General features: G+C 47.2%; 1 protein-coding gene across 3 annotated transcripts in view; it reads right to left on the bottom strand.

The window, feature by feature from the left end:
* Positions 1-19,240, bottom strand: part of GLT8D2 (glycosyltransferase 8 domain containing 2) — a 333,232-nt gene that overhangs the window by 99,696 nt on the left and 214,296 nt on the right. For all 3 annotated transcript variants that reach the window (XM_069629915.1, XM_069629916.1, XM_069629917.1), the window contains one exon: positions 2,227-2,311. In XM_069629915.1, coding sequence (XP_069486016.1) covers positions 2,227-2,311 — 85 coding nt within the window. The remainder of the gene's footprint in view (positions 1-2,226; positions 2,312-19,240) is intronic.

The raw sequence follows: 19,240 nt of genomic DNA, 5'->3' as shown, positions 1-19,240 counted from the left end.
GTCACTCTCAGGGCATCCCTCTGTGAAAGCAAACTGCTGCAGGTTGGCACCGTGCCCCTCAGCAGGACTCAAGGATGGGTCACTGTCAGGACATCCCTCTGTGAAAGCAAACTGCTGCAGGCTGGCACCGCGCCCCCTGTGAAGGGCTCAAGGATGGGTCACTCTCAGGGCACCCTGAGTGAAAGCAAACTGCTGCAGCCTGGCACCGTGTCCCCTGTGCAGGGCTCAAGGATGGGTCACTCGCAGGGCACCCTGAGTGAAAGAAAACTGCTGCAGGCTGGCACCGTGCCCCCTCTGCAGGACTCAAGGATGGGTCACTCTCAGGGCACCCTGAGTGAAAGCAAACTGCTGCAGGCTGGCACCGTGCCCCCTCTGCAGGACTCAAGGATGGGTCACTCTCAGGGCATCCCTCTATGAAAGCAAACTGCTGCAGGTTGGCACCGTGCCCCTCTGCAGTACTCAAGGATGGGTCACTGTCAGCACATCCCTCTGTGAAAGGAAACTGCTGCAGGCTGGCACCGTGCCCCCCCTGCAGGACTCAAGGATGGGTCACTCTCAGGGCACCCTGAGTGAAAGCAAACTGCTGCAGGCTGGCACCATGCCCCCTCTGCAGGACTCAAGGATGGGTCACTGTCAGTGCATCCCTCTGTGAAAGCAAACTGCTGCAGTTTGGCACCGTGCCCCTCTGCAGGACTCAAGGATGGGTCACTGTCAGGGCATCCCTCTGTGAAAGCAAACTGCTGCAGGTTGGCATCGTGCCCCTCTGCAGTAATCAAGGATGGGTCACTGTCAGGGCATCCCTCAGTGAAAGCAAACTGCTGCAGGCTGGCACCGTGCCCCCTGTGCAGGGCTCAAGGATGGGTCACTCTCAGGGCATCCCTCTGTGAAAGCAAACTGCTGCAGGTTGGCACCGTGCCCCTCAGCAGGACTCAAGGATGGGTCACTGTCAGGACATCCCTCTGTGAAAGCAAACTGCTGCAGGCTGGCACCGCGCCCCCTGTGCAGGGCTCAAGGATGGGTCACTCTCAGGGCACCCTGAGTGAAAGCAAACTGCTGCAGCCTGGCACCGTGTCCCCTGTGCAGGGCTCAAGGATGGGTCACTCGCAGGGCACCCTGAGTGAAAGAAAACTGCTGCAGGCTGGCACCGTGCCCCCTCTGCAGGACTCAAGGATGGGCCACTCTCAGGGCACCCTGAGTGAAAGCAAACTGCTGCAGGCTGGCACCGTGCCCCCTCTGCAGGACTCAAGGATGGGTCACTCTCAGGGCATCCCTCTATGAAAGCAAACTGCTGCAGGTTGGCACTGTGCCCCTCTGCAGTACTCAAGGATGGGTCACTGTCACCACATCCCTCTGTGAAAGGAAACTGCTGCAGGCTGGCACCGTGCCCCCCCTGCAGGACTCAAGGATGGGTCACTCTCAGGGCACCCTGAGTGAAAGCAAACTGCGGCAGGCTGGCACCGTGCCCCCTCTGCAGGACTCGAGGATGGGTCACTGTCAGGGCATCCCTCTGTGAAAGCAAACTGCTGCAGGCTGGCACCATGCCCCCTCTGCAGGACTCAAGGATGGGTCACTGTCAGGGCATCCCTCTGTGAAAGCAAACTGCTGCACGCTAGCATCGTGTCCCCTGTGCAAGGCTCAAGGATGGGTCACTGCCAGGGCATCCCTCTGTGAAAGCAAACTGCTGCAGGTTGGCACCGTGCCCCCCCTGCAGGACTCAAGGATGGGTCACTCTCAGGGCATCCCTCTATGAACAGGACTGCACCCTCAGTGAAACCTGCAGAGATACGAGACAGAAGTGCCATTCATGGAGTCTGCCACTGTTCTCACGCACGTGCCGGCTGAGGCTCCTTTTATTGGGAGCCACTCAGGACACAGTCAGGACACACTCTTAAAGGGGACATTACCACAATAAGCGAGACCGACATATGCACAAACCGTCTGAAATTCAGTGCAGCTTTTGGTTTCAGGCAGCTAGAAGGCGTCCCACGGGGGAGACTGCCCCTTTCAGAAAATGATAAGCTCAATCAGGGATCAGATTAAATGTGTAGCTGTAAGAAACGTCTTGTGTAGATTGAACATAGTTTAATTTCCACTTCAATAGGTCATTTTATAGGTATTGTAACCAAAACCATGATGGGAATATTTAAGATGGTGGATAAATAAGCACAGGTTATAGCAGCTATGATTGAAGCCAGGCCGGCTCTGCCCACCGTTTCTAGAACATACCTTGCACAATGACGTCATCGTCCAGATATATGACCTTCTCGTGATGACTGATGAGCAGAGGAAGGTAAAACCGAACAAAGTTCAGCTGTGGAAAGAAAAATCCCAGGCGTGAGCTTTCAGACATTTGGAAGTATACCTTTATTTTAAGTTCTATTTTGTTTCACAAACCACTCGTGCATTTGCCATTCCTAAGGAAGCAGTCACGGACCCATGCAATCGAAACCCTTCATCTGGATGTCTTTCAGCACACTCACAAAAGGGACCTCATGAAAGCTATGACTACCCCATGAAGATTCACTGTGGGAATGCAACACAAGAGGTTCTGCAAAGTCTCTCACACAGAGACAGGACTGAATAACCCTAAGTGTACCTTATGCTCACCACTGATACGACTGACTCACCTTAAGACTCACCTTAAGTACACCGCTCACAAAACTGATTCTCTCTGAGCTGGGCAGGTGCAGAACTATAAACATTGAACGTTTTTGGTTTATTGCTGAATCCAAATTAGAAATGCACCCCTTTCCCGAAGCACTTCAAATGCATGCTCTTCATTCTCTATACTTTTGGTGTAAACATACTCATTGATGCAATACATCAGTGTCAGTTGCGACACTCTCTGGGCCCTTCCTCAGGGTCATTAGCGGTTGTTAAGAAACTGCAGCAATAGGCGGGCCCGCCACGGGAATCCGCATTAGGACAAGCCCCGTAGACAGCCTTGTATTAATTCTATTTCTATTTATTTGGTGTTTTATAATGTGTCAAATTGTATATACAAGATACCTCAGACAGCACGAGAGTAGGGGGAAGGGATACAAAGAAGGAGGGAGAAGCAAAAGGGAAATGAACGAGAATACAATAAACAGCAGATCCTCAAGGGACTGCCAGTATATTCCAATCTGGAACCATAAAAGAGTCTACCATTTTTATTATATAGACGTGGAGGTGTATGGGGGTTTGGCCATGGTGGGACCCTTCCAGAGAATGCTTTCTTAAAAGGAAGAGTTCTTACCTTTCCCCGAATTACTCTTCCTAACTCTTTTCAGTCTGCAGGTAGAAGTGGGCAGCTTGTTGGTAGTGCAGTTGTATTGCCATATTTGGTGAAGTGGTTTAATTGTAGTTGGGGCCACGGATCCATATTGCCTTTTTGTGTGATGTCGAGTAAATCGACGTCGATTGTATCAGTCGCCGGCACAGGTTTCCAGAGATAAGTCGCGCTACCCTATTCTGGATATAGGGGACCACACTATCTTCCACTTTATCTCACTAAATACTCTCCCTCTAGATCACTACGCTCCTCTGGCACAAACTCTTTGTGTGTAAAACGTTTCGCTAAACAGAGGGTAGGTGGTCGATCGCTTTTCTCAGCTGGCTCCCTGCTATGGAACAGCCTCCCCCTGACACTGTGACTTGAGCAGGACTTTCTAAAATTCCGGAAGCTCCTCAAGACTTTTCTCTTTACCTCCTCCTTCCCTTCTTCTCTCCTCTGCTAAACTCACAGTTGCTGTGATTGGTGTCCAGGGCCCTTATGCATCCTCTGAGCCCCTGATCTCCCACACCCAATCGCCCCAGCTTCTGTCTACCCTCAGCACTTGCCTTGACATACCCTCCGCCCTGGAGGCTCACGCTTACACCTAATCGCGACTCCACACCGTGTAGCACTCAACATAACATGCACTTCATCTGTGGCTCACCCATGAGCTTCCACTCCCCAGCACTTACGTCATCTGCCCTCTTCCTTGCTGCACTTGCACGTTCTGAATACTCCCAAGGCATAGTAGGTTCATCCTTTTCCCTTGTTCCCTCCACTGCTTTTAATATTATTATTATTAATATTTTTTATGTGTTTCACTTCCTTTTTTTCACTCCCCTTGCCATGTGGGCACTTTCAAACAGTACTTTACTTACTGTATAAGAACCTAAAATAAGTATAAGTAAATAAAATATATAAATATGTTACAGTCATCCACACTTGGCATAATCATTGCTTGGAATATGTGCGATTCATTTATAGGGCCGGGAGAAACTTGCGGACTAAAGTAAGTGTGTAGTGACATCAGCTTAATAGTGGAGGCGGCTTGTTGGGCAGAGGAGGCGTCGGCTTGTTGGGCAGAGGAGACATCGGCTTGTTGGGCAGAGGAGACGTCGGCTTGTTGGGCAGAGGAGACATCGGCTTGTTGGGCAGAGGAGACATCGGCTTGTTGGGCAGAGGAGACGTCGGCTTGTTGGGCAGAGGAGACATCGGCTTGTTGGGCAGAGGAGACGTCGGCTTGTTGGGCAGAGGAGACATCGGCTTGTTGGGCAGAGGAGACGTCGGCTTGTTGGGCAGAGGAGACATCGGCTTGTTGGGCAGAGGAGGCGTCGGCTTGTTGGGCAGAGGAGACGTCGGCTTGTTGGGCAGAGGACAAGTCGCCTTGTTGGGCAGAGGAGACGTCGGCTTGTCGTGCAGAGGAGACGTCTTCATGACTCATATTTTTGGTTTTCTTGACTGGAGGAGGGGCTGGCTTGAGGTTACTCAGTGTTGGGGAGATTCTCCTAAGTCCTGTGGTCTGGATCCGCGAGTGCACCTTCCTGACTCAGGCCCTGCTAGCGACTCCCTCAAGCTCACCAGGCTCTCCAAGTGGTAGTCGTGACAGAGCAGCACAGGCCTAACTCTCAGGAGGTACATTTTGTTATTACCACATAAGAGAATGTCCTCACACTATATTTTTTATAAAAATATAATCTTCATGTAAGAAAAAGCAAAGAGAAAAAGCAATAGACTCACAGGTAAGTAACCTTTCCCAGCAGAAGGTGACCCAATGCATCAGGTGAGTAAGGGTTTCAAGTAAGAGTCCTTTAGAGTCAAGAGTCCCAACTAGAAACAAAATGAACTAACAGGCGTGTAAAGGCTTTTCTTTCTTGACTGGCAACTTCAAGTAGAGATCAAGAGCGATAAATAGTGTGAATAGGGGCAGTCTTTGTGCCGGAAAGAGTTACCTTTGTGCGAAAGTGCTCTCAGGAGCAGTACCTGCAATTCCGTTGGAGGGATGCCCTCAAGAGCGCCTTAAGGTTTAGAAAGAGGCACTGAAGTGAAGAAATGTATGAAGAAGGCGCGCCAGAGAGTCCTAAGAGCAATAACCTGGGTCTTAAAAAGCAGTTCTGCAGCAGGTAGCCGGCGGTTTCCAGACGCGTTTGCTGTGTATGTTTTTCAGAGATCACCGAGGCATCCTGCATGGTCACTCCTGCAGGAGGGACCACCAGACCATTGGGAAGAGTGATTATCTTTAAACCAGTGATTCCCAAGTCAGGGTGGAGCCCAGGGGAGCGGAAAGGCGAGTTGGCTGTGGTCCGCCATTGCCAGTGAGTGATGCACGGTTCCCACGTCATCCCCAGGCACAGGTTTCTGAGGATGAGGTCCGCTTGGAGATACCCCAAGAACATGAATGTTGAAGAACTGTCTAAGAAGTCACACCAAAGAGGATACAGCCACCGAAGAAGAACCAGGAAGGGGAGTTTGGAAGTGTGGTTGCCGGAATTGAGGCAGCACCGGCCTCTTGTACTTCCCTGTTTGGCGAGATGGAGACAGATTGCTTGCCTGATGAACTGGGATGAAGATTCTCTGGCCTTCTGAGTCCTGGCCTTGAAGGGGGACCCCAGTGATGCGGGCATAGTCAGGTGCGCCAAGGAGAGGGGGCTCTCGAGTACCAGTCATGATCCAATCGCCCCCACCGTATCAGGGGCACGGAGCGCCATTGTGTGTTCCTTCGGGTTGCCCTGGATAGGCAGCGCCTTGCTGTCAGATCATTTAGCGTGGCAATGGAGGGTGATGCAAAACTTTGGTCTTTCCTCGAGACACAGTCCTTCCAGAGTGCAGGTTCAGAGTTCCAGCAGTAGAGAAGGCGAGTGGTGAAAGGGAGTCTGCTTCTATCCCCCCAGGAAGGTAGTGAGTGAACACAGTACCCCATTGCAGACCAAGCACCACTCAGAGGGGTGGTCAGCCAAACAAGAAGGCCTCTCACACAAAGGAACCTATCCATGCTGCCCCTGGCAGGCATCTGTATATGCCAATCAGAACTGGCTTTAGGCTAACTGCATCCCCCAGCCCTGAGGCACACATATCCAGTGGCCAAAGATGGCCGCCTCCTCATCCATACGCAAAGAGGGCTAATCATTTACCCCCCAGGTTCTCAAGGCAAACAAAGACAACCTCCATTCTGAAGATTGGAGGAGGGGGTCAGAAAGGAGCCATGCAGGTTTGGAATCATTTTACACAGGCAGAAGATCCACCGCCGGCCAAGCCACATGTTTAACCAGAGAGGGGACTGCCTCTAGGAGGTTGAGGGGTACCTTTGGGATACTCTTGCCTTAGGAGTCATAAGGACCCTTATCGTGAGCACATTAAACCCAAAGCCACACTCTCAGGCAGGCTTGGGAGGAAAGCAAGTTCAATACCACGCACAGGGGGCTCCCACACAGGGTGGATGATGGACTTTCTACCCAACACTCTGCAACATCCCAGGAATGACAGCTGCATGGGGGTGGGGCGGTCTGTGGTGAGTCAGAATGAGGACATGGACACTTTCGGATATTATTCACAAACGTTTATAAAAGTAAACAATGAGGCCTAACTTTCCCATGGGTGTTCCCTGCCTATATTTCTAACTAAGGTGTTCGTCAGTCAGTCGTGAATGTTCAAAAGACGTAGTCTGTAGCCCAAAACGATCCTAACTGACCCTACCACTAGGAAAACTAACATATATCCGGAGATTGACTTCCTTCTCCTTGAGGGTGATTTAATACCAATCTGTAGACTTATTTCAGGAATATCTTCCCTTGTGTGGCTGAAACACCTGCGCTCTTAACGTTGTAATGAAGTCACTCTACATTTTAATTCCACAACTGTTGAATTAATAAACACAATTATCCAATATGGGATTCAACACAATGTATTATCTAACAACTGCCAACGCGTGTTTTGACCGTTTGAGGCCTTCCTCAGGGCTGAAAACATGTGTTCAATGAGTCAGTCCCCTATTTAATAATATCTCCACTGATGCCCTCTCTGTATCCTGATTATCTGCCTGCCTTCGTTCATTAAATTGCATATACAAAGCTTGGTTAATTCTCAAGAATGAGCATCTTAAAACATCCATAAAAGTTGCTATCTTCCACTATACAATCTATGTTGTTTTTAGCCTAGAACCCTTTTACTGTGACACGGCAAGCCGTGTGGCAACTAGAACATAGATGCAGGGTTTGGTGAACTAGATAGGACTGGAACAAGTCCCAGAAGACTAGGTTTGGAGATTCTGGAGGTAAAGGTTTGAGAGAAAGGTGTGGAGGTGTTGAAGGATTTCAAGAACTTTTCAAATGTTCAGATTGGGAAAAGGTTGTACGAAGATGCTGTAGTTTTCTGGGCATGTGGGGGTCAGTTTTTGGAAGCAATGTAGGGGCTGTGGTGGTGGTGGCGGCACTGATGGACTTCATCATCATGTGAAAGACATTAATCAGATTGTTGGAGAGCTTTGAAGAGGGAGCAGGAGAGGCCTCCTTCGGGTTGCGGAGGCGCCTCTCATGGAAGATCTTGTGTAAGGAACAAATAGCACTAGGGCTTAGTTGCACAGATCCCCCGTCCCACCTATAACACGTTTCCCTAGTTCAAATAAGGCAAGCCAAATGTGATTGGGAAAGTTCCGGCAGAAGGGAAAGTTCTCTCCTGCTGGGAAGGTGAGTATTTGATGGCATTTGCAGATATCCGGTGTCAGAAGGAATGAAAGAAAGAAGGAAGGAGCTCTTGCTGACGTCACTTCTCCAGTAGCTCAGAGAAGCCCCATGTGCACTGGCATGGCACTCTCTTGTATCTGTCATCAGAAGTCTAAGGTCTGCTTTAATCAGGAAGTTCTCGGCTGTGCTTTACAGCCCCAAGTAATTGTGTAGAAGACTGGTTTCCGAGAAGGAGTTCAGAGTGCCTGTGGCATTTACATGCACCCACGTGATCCCGAGCTGCTGAATTTTGCGAGGAAGACCCTAGTATATCAAACTACAAACCAGGAGAAATTTCGGTACTTGCACATCATCCGTCATAGCAACAAGAAGAATGCAGATCCAAGATGGCGGTCTGCATGGATGCAAGCATTCTCCACAGAGCTGTGTAAGGGGCAGGGCCCGCCCACCAAGCAGCGGCAGCTTGGAAATCTGTGCTTCACTGACAGGAGAGCCGATTGCAGCACTCGTCCCATGTCACATGACTTAGTTGGGAAAGCTGTGGGGCCTGTACAGTGTCATACATGCCAACATTCTGTGACCAAAAATCTGTAGGAATCTTAAAGGTTCAAAAATAGTAATTAGCATAATGATGACATCACAGGAAAAGATGTCACATCAATTTGACCCAATGAAATGATAGGAAATGAGATCACAGGAAATGTGACGTGAACTTTGACCTTGTGACCTCACAGAAAATGACCTCAAATGACATGGCTTTGAAGAGCTCACAGGAAACGACTGCCTGGTGTGGCCTATCCAGATCCTCTGACCCATCATTAGAAAAAAATGTACCAAATAAGTGAGCTGTGCACACTGTGACCAGCTTCTTCCTCATTAACACAGGTTTTCCCCTTCAAACAGACCCATAACAATGATGTATACATTCTCCATTCATTTGGGATTTTTAGAAGTTAATGAAACCTGGTTAACATTTTATTAGATTAGGACATGTACTACTTCTTTAGGAATAAAACATTTTAATAGTTTTTCTTAAAAAGAACAACATCTCTGTTAAGTAGAAACAAGCAAAATAAATAAAGTGATAATATTCTCAGTCAGTAGCTAAATTCAATACCTTTATAAACAACAAACTGTACCATGGGTTCAATGAGATTATCTTTTGCAGAGGCCTAACAAAGCTGACATTTTTAACAAAAGGTGAGTAGAAGTGGTGTTAGAAAACCTAACTTTATAGTTAAATAAATAAGCATCAGAGAATTAGGCACAAAATAAGATAAAACAACATAAAATACTTATTGTGTATTAGAGCAGAGCACATACTGACCGTACAAAGTGGGAATTGTAAACATGTTGAAACCCGTGTGTTCTAGCATATTTAGTACACTATTTACTTTCTTATAATGTGTGATATATTACTTCTCCTTTTGGGACCCTTTTCTTGAATGTCTCTCTAACAATTAGACGGATGGTCCTGAACTTGTGCTTGCTGTAGGGCCACTGCTCGCCTTCCTAGCCAATAATGTTTGGTATGTAGACGATTTGGTTTCTTGATTAACTTGTCAGATGGTTTCCACTTGTGAGGGTCAGTATTGCTAAACACATTGACCTTTGCTGATAAAATGCCACCGAGTGTATTCCTAATACCTGTATGGGCTGCATACACACTGCCAGAAGCATGGCCTTCTTGACTCCGTCCCAGCTGACTCCTCACATCAGTTGTCACTTTCCGTACCATATTGAACACAGTTTCACAGAATGCATTGCTGTGAGGTATTAACAGAATGTACTTTGACAGAACACACAGCACCTTGAAGCGAAGAGAGTTATCTGCAGGATCCCTCAATTTGGAAAGATCTTCCCAGAACTGATCAATTCTTGTAATTCCATCTTGCCAGGTTGGCAGACGTGTAGTAGATTGATAGTCTAAGAATTCTCGAGAAAGTGGCTGCATATCTTCTTCAGGAACAACATCAGGGAAAACGTTACACAACTCCTCCATACTTTTAAATGACGAGGTCATCCACATGTTTGGAGACAAAAATGTGGCATTCCTTATGACTGGATCATAGAGGGGAAACTTAGTTTTGATGTATGTTAGCACCTTAATATAGAATTCTCTCACTTGTTTCCTAAATGCTCCAACTGTAGGTGTCCCCTCGATATCAGAATGCCTTATCGCCTGTCGTGCCCCACATAGCCAATGAACAAATCAGAATCACTTTGATGATTGCGCGGGTCATTAAAAGCAACTTCTAAAAAGTCATCCTTATGCTGCTCAATGATCTCTGGCTTTACCAGGCATGACAGAATTGACTCATATGGTTTGATCTGAGACTGGAGCAGCACATGTATCATAGGAGCCTCTGTCTGGAGTAGGACATTAAACTTATCAAAATTGGGCATGATAGCATGGAGAAACAGAACATAGCACTTCAGTATAGGGTCTTTGAAAACTTTCACTTAGTCGTTGTTCTCTGTCTCCACCTTTTAGATTTTTTTGCCGTTTTCTTGCTGGCTCCTCACTTGGCTCATCATCCTCGTAGTTTGTAAGAAAGTAAGATTTCAAACCATCCCACAATTTTAGAGCTCTTTCAAGACATTTACTGAGGCTCAGCCATCTTGTACTTACATGTTTGAGCACCTTACAAATTTCCTGATCACAAAAAAGTAGGGATTCCCTCAATTTAGATTTTCTTTTTGCACTTTTTTCAAAGTGGTAAAATAAGTCAATAGCAAATTCTTCTGAATTGAAGCGAATGAGAGTCTTCGCTCCATTTTTTGCAGCTAGATGAGAAAGGTGGCATGGGCCCCCCATCATATACATAGCTGCCCTATCTTTTTTCAGATGCCCAAGAACTCCCTTGCCTTTCCCAGTCATAACAGAAGCATTGTCACAAGACAATGAGGCACACTGTGCAAGACTAAGATTTTTCTCTTCCAATGATCTTTTTACAGCAATGTAAATATTTGCACCTGTTGCTTCTTTAACAGCTGGCATGTCCAGAAAAGAATGTACAACTAGGCCAGATGTTTGGTCCTCATGACTTATAACCACTGGAGAAAACGTATCCTCCTCATCTGAACTTCCATCGGTTGCAAGAGAATACCACTTTTTATTCACAGCAAGGAACACCTTTAAATCCTGCATGGCATCCGCAGCAATTGCATTGATGATACGACTTCCTTTGGTTCGGCCACATGAGTATGACTGAGCAATTTTGCTATCTGGAAACATGACAGCAGCCATCTTGGAAAATTCATCATTTACACTAATTGGCAAATTACGCTTGACAATTAGCCCTTGAAAAAAAACTTCTGCTTTTATGACTTTGTGAGAGAGTTGTGATGATGTTTGCATAGAAGCTATTATACTGCTTGTTCCACTAACTGCAGAGGCACGTGACTTGTGTTTTGAAGTGGCAATATGTTTCTTCAAATCTGCCACGCCACTGTGTTTTATGGAGAAATCACACCTACATATTGTGCAGAGAGCCTCCTTTGTGCCCAGTCTTGAAGGCTTTAGAAATGGATATGTCTCTTCCCATGATGTCTTGTATACATTGTCCCACCGAGCTGGCTTTGACATGGTCAATAATAAATTCTGAACTATCTTGCCTGGTTTCTTCCTCTGTCACAATCTGCTTTCATGCAGGGCTCCTGAGTCCAGTTCTGAGGGATATAAAAGCTACAATAATACTTTATAATAATGGGTACGAAGACAAAGGATCTCAAGAGGTGCAACATTATGAAAGCTTCTATTAGGGTGCAAAATAAAGTGCAAGACAGAAGATTTTACATTTACTTCTCACAAGTTAGCGAGACAGCGAAACCATGAAAGAACCTACTGTGCCTTAAACTGGAAAAAAACACACCGGCTAAGGAGATGTGGTGAGCAACAGCGGGAAAGTAGAGACATTGCACACTGACAATTTATCACTGGGACCGCCCTGTGAAAGGTCCATTAGAGTCTAACATAATGTATCACTCAGTTTCTTAGACAGTCAGTCAGATATCACACGATACAGATACACTGCCGGGGGCCTGTGAAAGGTCTTGACTGTTGTCGCACAAAGGCCTTTGACAGGCCTGGGTAAGCTGGGTTAAAAGTATACATCTTGAAACCATTTAGCAAAGTACAAATGCCAAGATATGCAAGTGTTTGCCCAGAATTCCTTTGTAATGTCTAGCACCCCGGTCTTTTATTGCAAACCCTGCTCTAATGCTCTGATTACGAATGGTTAATCTTCATTACTCATAGCCCAACTCTTCCTTGTCAGAGTACTTATTGAAAGTGACCTGCCTTTCAATAGGACCCTTACCCACATGTTCATAGTCAACCCCCTCACAGCGCAGGAGGTAGGGGGAGAGGGAATTGTGAAAATAAATTGTGACAGGGTTCTGTTAGAAGTCAGGCAGACCACCTTCAAGAAGTACTGTGACGAGGAAGAAGGACATGGAGGTAATGATATTTTAACATGATATATAATGAGTACTCTCACAAGAGCAGACATGAATTGAGTGCAGGCCTTTGTAGGGGCACGGGTCTCTGTGTGCCCCTTGAAGGTCGTTCAAGGCTTATTCAGATTTCTCTGGTCTCATGGTCTAAAATATGTTGACTTTATCCCTCAACCTTAGGTATTCTAACAAACTCTGTAACACTTTTCACTCAGGTTAACTAAGAGCCACTGAAGCATTCAAATGCAACCAGTGGCACGTGTGATGTCCAGATATGAACTGTTTAAATTGTATTCTTGTATGGAGTTAACACCAGGCTATTAACTGCCCAGAATGTTTATTTCTCACAAAAGACAAACACACAGGCAACTTTCAGTTTGCCACAAAGACTCACTGCCCTTGCCCAGGCCCAGCTGAGGATGTGTGGGCATCCACGTCAACATAATGGCCGGGTACCCCCCTTGAGTGGAAAACAGTCAGAGGCATCTGTCAGGTGAATACATTACAAGGGAGACAAAGAAATAAAGCAGAGGGTTAATTGACAAAGATTATCTTGAGATGCCCACACAGCAGGGAGCTGAAACACGAAATATCCACTTAACAGCTATACATCCTTCTATGTCAGCAAGGGCCTGCTGTGGGGGAACCGGTGTGAAAAGGCAATGAGGTGAGTACATAGCACTGACCAAGCCCTTGCTGACTGAACCATGAGCAATGAGATGTGTGAGTCCCATGCCTCATGCGTTGCAAACATTTTACTGTCATGGTGACTGTTCTGACATGAAATGAGCAGGCTCAGAAGGAATGCACAATTTGATGAATTGGTCATGTTTTAGTTGTCAAAATACGCTGTTTTTAAGCAAAGCAGCCAGCATCCTATATTCAGGCTATGCACATTATCTGACACCTAGCTCAGCCCCCTCAATCGCACCCCCACCACTGACAATTCACCTTCCCCCACCCAGGAAGGGAGGGTGGTGTCCCCCAGCACATGTTGTCAATTTCCAGAAAGATGCAATATTAGCCTTTCTTGAGAGGCAAGCAAGGCTTAGAGTAATGATAATGAGAATGGTGTGTTATTTATTTAGCACCTTAATCCAAAGCGCTTTACAGAGCACATATTTACATACAATATCACCCAACCGAAATCGACCTCGGAAGGATGAAAGGCTGAGTTGGCCTTGAAAGGGATTCGAACCTGCGACCTGCAGATCACACTCAGGTCGCATCAGCGAGCGCTCAACCCACTGAGCTATCTTACCGAAAAGGATTGCAAGGGGTGAGGTTGGGGGCGAGGGTGTCGTTTCGCTCAGACCCAATCAAAGATTTATTCAGCTCAGAGCGCAACATTCTTCCATAATGGGCACACGTTTACTCACGCCTAATTAAAGATGTGTCCAGATTTGAATTCGTCATATCTCTCGACTCAAATATATATTCAGAAAAAACACAGGATAGGTCTGCATAGGCAGGTGTTCACTGCTCATCCATACCCAAAAATGCTATGCTATTGCCTGAAATCGGGCCGGTTTCCTCTCGGACCAGTGCAAAACTGAACAGATGACTGAACGGTTTTCAATGAGGCATAATCTCTGGTGTTGCTTTGGGCAACCCTCCAGACCATCCTTTTTCAGGCTGCCATGCCATTACAGAAAGTGAAAGGTCATGTTAAAATCAGGCGTGATCCCTCCACAAAAGGGGCAGTACAGCCCTAACTGCACGGTCACATACATTGAATAGATTGGGCCAAACCAGAACTGTTCGACACAATCCCTAGTAGGGCCCCTGCCTTTAGAGGTGTAGTTTGCCTTGCGCCCTTAAAAGAAATAGGGACACAAGCTGAGCCTTTTATATTTAAAGATCTGAAATACAAGGTGTGACCAGCTTTTTATGCAATCAGTTCTTTTGTACTTTTGAGAATGTTGCTTTGTCGGACTGGCATAAAGATGTATGGTGCCCAAGAAAAATGCCATTTTGCTACCCACCTTACTTTAAGGCCAGAAGTCAAGTTTTTAGGGCCAACTTGGTGCCTTCCGCTGCTTGCAATTGCCTGAGTGTAATATTGGGCCCGTTGCTTTGCTCAAACATCATAAAACTCTGACAGACCTCTACACACAAAACTAATTTATATCATTTTGGGTCTGGCGGGTACCAGGGTGAAGACCGATGCACAAGAGCATCATGCCTGCGCCCCCCCTGGTGGGGGGGGGGGCGGCGGCGGACTCTGGAGCGTGAGCATGGGGGCAGCCGGTAGGTATGCCTGCACGTGAGGCGTGCTAGAGAGCATCGCACAGTGGGAACAGGGAAAGAACCCTAACATATCACTGGCTCGGCAACAACCCCACAGTACGAGCTCAGCTCTTTCAGTGCTGGGATGATGCGTTGTTTGGGCGAGCGTGTAAGTACGCCTGCCAGCCTGTCTCTTCTACGCCGCTATTTTCCAGACTCCCTTACCACGACCACACCGATTGTGTTCGCGAGGCTCCGGAGCAATGTATATACATGTGGCACGTTCTAATGAAGTACACACATACATGAGGTCTCCCTCTCATCTGAAACAGGCGGTGGCTACGAAAACATTTATTATTGCCAACCAGGCTCCACTTATTTGTTTATTTGTTTAGGTTTTGGCATTTGCTGCCACCCGTTCTGTCCACTTAATGTAGATTATTTATTGAAAAACGATTTACATCCCCTGTTTGCATTTGGTTTCTGAAGATGAAAGCCGCATACTTGGCAGAAAACGTAGGTAGATGAAACACAACACATGATTAAACCAGCTCTAACATTCTGCTTATCAAGTGCTGTTTGCTCGTATTTTATTGTTTCCCTCAATTTTGTTCTTAGTTAATCTCCAAGCTGGTTTAAGACTTGCAGCACATCAACAATCATGCGTAAATCATTTCAAAGGCCGGGACATTCATGTTGCCTTCCGATGCCGCACTCTAAACCTTTTGCATTCTTCTTTAACCTCCTCCTCCCACTTATGGCTCTGTTAAAAAAAATGGCCAGCAACCGTGTGGAGGATTCTGCCCGGATGTATTAAGACACCTGGTGTCCAGGGGTGGACTGGCTTATAGGGAACTCTGGAGATTTCCCGGTGGGCCTCTGCACCCTGGGCATCTTTTGTGTGGTATTTCCAAATTGTCTCATAGGAAAAGCATTGGGCTTGCTGAACATGTGTCATATGAGGCACCTTTGACCATTATTCCCAGGGCCTCTTTTAGTTCCCAGTCCACTCCTGCTGGTGTCTTAATCTATTCCGGGCAGAATCCTCCACACGGCCACGGTTGCTGGCCATTTTTACACTGACATTTGGGGCACTGAGACAAACCCACCAAGCCGGGGGAAGCGTGCAAACCAAAACAAAAAAAAAACTCTAGAAGCTCATCTCAGGCAACACAAACACGTGGGCTTACGGTAGGAACCATACCATGTAGTAATTTCCTTGGGACCCGTGGCCTACCCCCTCCTCCCACTGCCCTGCCTTAACCTCCTTGCAGCCCTCTCCCTCCCATCCTACCTTGGCGTGCTAGGCCCCTGCTAATGAGCGCAGGCCCATTAAAAACACATTACAGCTTGTATTGGGCGCCCCCCTTTCTTTTGTGTAGTGCTTTGCCGGCACAGCGAGGCACAATTGAAACTAAATCCCTTAATTGCCGGCTCAGAGAGACAATGCTTTCACAATAATGAATGGGCATGAAATGCATGGGGACACTTCAGTGTTTGGGGGACACGATTTCTGCATCACAGTCAGCGCTGTGACAAGAACTAACACTTATCCATTGACTGCCATGTGGTCACCCAGGTGTAAGGCTGGATCAGCCTTCCTTGCTTTCCATCAGCTGCCAGGCCACTGACAACTCGAGCTTTCTGAAGAAGTCCTATGGAGTGGCAACACCTCCTCGTTGTTCCTCAGCATGAAGTAGAGACAGTGCGTGCAGGCTACAGGCTGTGCACTAGGATCGTGCTGTGATCTAGTTGGCAGGTCGGTAGAGATCACGGCTAACGTGAGAGAGATACTTTGCACTGCCCTTGAGGTGCGCAGGAAATACCTTGATATGAGATGTTGAAAGCCTCGTGCTGGTTAATGGAAGAGTTCATTTGTAACCTGCTTACCTGCTGTTATTTTCGAACTTTCTAGGTGTATGTTTATTTTCAATGCCTAACGATCCATTCAAGGTGGCTGATTAATTGTGCAAGATGTATAGAAAATAAAAGTGGAAACGCAGCACTGTTTCACCTTTGAACTTGCATTTGCCCACCTGCCCGGGGGTGCCACACTGTCAGGGACTAGCATGGCTCTTACTGTACCCAAATGGCATTTCCCACCGGAATGTCTACTTTTATTTGTGAGCAGTTTCTTTGGAAAACATCTAACCCCGTCACATGCTTTACACTAGTCTACATAGTTGAGTCTCCCATTACTCCATGAAATAGTAGGCGTGCCGCAAACTCAACCGCCAGGAGCATTGCTAGTGTTCCAGTATGGTTTTCTAAGCTCCTTATGTCTTTATAATGCCATGACTCCGCAAGCGCCGTTTATTATGTGACGTTTAGATAGAGGGTGGACATACGACTGTTCAGAGAGGCTGCGTTGGTTCTCAGCAAAGTCAGTCGTGAGAGAATAGGCACCGTGACCAGCACTGCCCGGAGGATGGCACTGACGGCGCTGCAGGCACTGCCACTAATGCAGACACACCACACAACCAAGCCTTGCTTGGTGCGCAGCAGGGCAGAGCCGGAGTCACGTGATCCCAGTGCTCTGGGGCCTCAGACAGAGGCCTGAAAAAGCCGTAGTGCAGCCACAGAAGTCGGTAGGCAGTAAAAAGCGGTATCCTACCGCCTAAATTGGTAGGGTTGGCAAGTATGGTGGAGATCTGCACAAAATACTACATCTGCCTGCTCCACTAGCGTATCAGCGAACATATTCAGCTCATCGCTGAAACGTGGTTTTCGCAAACGTGTTGCGCCTTTCTTGGTGACTTTCGACATTGTCCACCAGTAGGTATTGGGAAGTTGGGTGCTCAGGTCCTGTCTGCCGAGGATTGCAATGGATTTTGTTTCTCAAGATGGCTGCAGGTGCATTTCCCGTTCCGGCACAATGACGTTACTTCCGGTGCCGGTAATGACAGTACCGGTAATGACAGTACCGGTATTTAGGTTGCCAACAGTGGCGGGGGAGGTTTAAACGCATTTCTTGATGCCACTATCGGTGGGGTGGGGGACCTTACCGGCGGCGGTACATCCGTACTGGCATGCCGGTACGCACGTGCACGCAGACTTGTGATCTCCCGTTCATTACGGGCACAGTGCAACATGGTCACATTAATACCGGCATGCCGGTAATTACTGATTTTTAGCACCAAACTCGTAATGAGGCCCAATAACTTCAGTCAACCATTAAAAAAAATGTTTTCTTTTGCACAATACTGACCCTTGAATTATAGAAATTGGCTTTAAGGTGTCTGTTGGTCTCATGATCTGTGACACTACCAACTGTTTGTGTTGATCACAGCACTGCCCCTGGTCAGCCTTTGCCATTCTAGTGGCTAGTTGGCTGGCGTATCCTTTCCATGCCATGTTATTCTGAAATCCAATGCTAAGATAATTGCAAGAATTAACCTTTTTCCACCCAAACCCGTCGTAGATTGCTTTTTTTTACAAATCATGCACCCTTTCCCATATGACAAGCAATTCATTTTGTGGGCTTAACCCTGCGACTTCTCTACCATATGCGGTGTCAGCATAAACCGCGGTGAGTCGCTGAATGGGACTGAAATTCTTGCCATCAGGACTATGTCTTCGACAGACAGAGGTATCGCCCGCCTCTGACCTCCCAAGTAAGAAACATCGGGTGGGTCACCCTGCAAAGTATTTATGAAGGAAAAAGGAGAGGGGCCAATACTCATCCTTATCCAGCACCTCCCATCAACGTCTTGAAGTAGACAGTTTCCCGCTACACCTCCAGCTCACACATGGTCATCCAACACATCTACAGCCAGCTTTGGTAATCCCAGCTGCTTGAATGAAATCCACAATTGTTCCCTGATGAATTCAGCCAATGAGCGATGCTTCCATCTCCAGCAATGCCTAGAATGGTGGATTTGGGGTTGAGTTGTGGTAAAACCCTGCGGCTATTGTGGAGTCTGACCAAGAGCCTTCATAGCTAGAGCCTCAGCTTTGCACGAGAGGCAACTACGCCATTTACGCCATTTCCCGGGAACGACAGTCATGTGGGAGGCAGCCTGGGCTTGAGTAGTCCATGAGAGCTCAGGTTGTACAATGCCTTCTTGTGCTCCAAGCTAATGTTCAAGAGGAAACTCTCAGTTTTGTGCTAAGTGTCATCGATTGCTTGTCGTCTCTATGCAGCCCAGGAAAAACATCTTCCTCTCAGCACAGAAGCTGTTGACTATGAAAGCAAGCACAATCTGCTATACAGAATTCCACTTGCATACTACAACAGTGGCACCATGGGGCAGGCTGGCAGCAGGCTTCAGAAACATGGTAACAATGAACTATGGTGTGACTTTGTATGAACTGATGCACTGATAAGGAATGGTGTCAGGAATCGACTAGTGCGAAGCATTCACTCAGCTATAGTCATTGCTGGAAATAGTCAGGAGAATTGGGGGTTGGCAAACCTATGAAGGGGGAAACAGGCAGATGGCAATACAGAGTTGAGCGTACTCTGGACAACTAATGTGGCCGCAACAAGACTGCTCAATTGGGCTTCATGATACCAGAGGACAAGTTCAGAGATAAATAATGGGATCCAAGGGGTTAAGCAGTGAACTTGGCGTGTGGCCAGAGCAAAACTGGAGACAGTCTGGTAGCTGAAAAGCAAACC

This window comes from Ambystoma mexicanum, chromosome 12, assembly GCF_040938575.1.
Source record: "Ambystoma mexicanum isolate Mex_15411 chromosome 12, UKY_AmexF1_1, whole genome shotgun sequence".
Classification (NCBI taxonomy): Eukaryota; Metazoa; Chordata; class Amphibia; order Caudata; family Ambystomatidae; genus Ambystoma; species Ambystoma mexicanum.
Note: the sequence above shows the minus strand (reverse complement) of the source record. Positions and strands in the feature narration are given on the sequence as shown.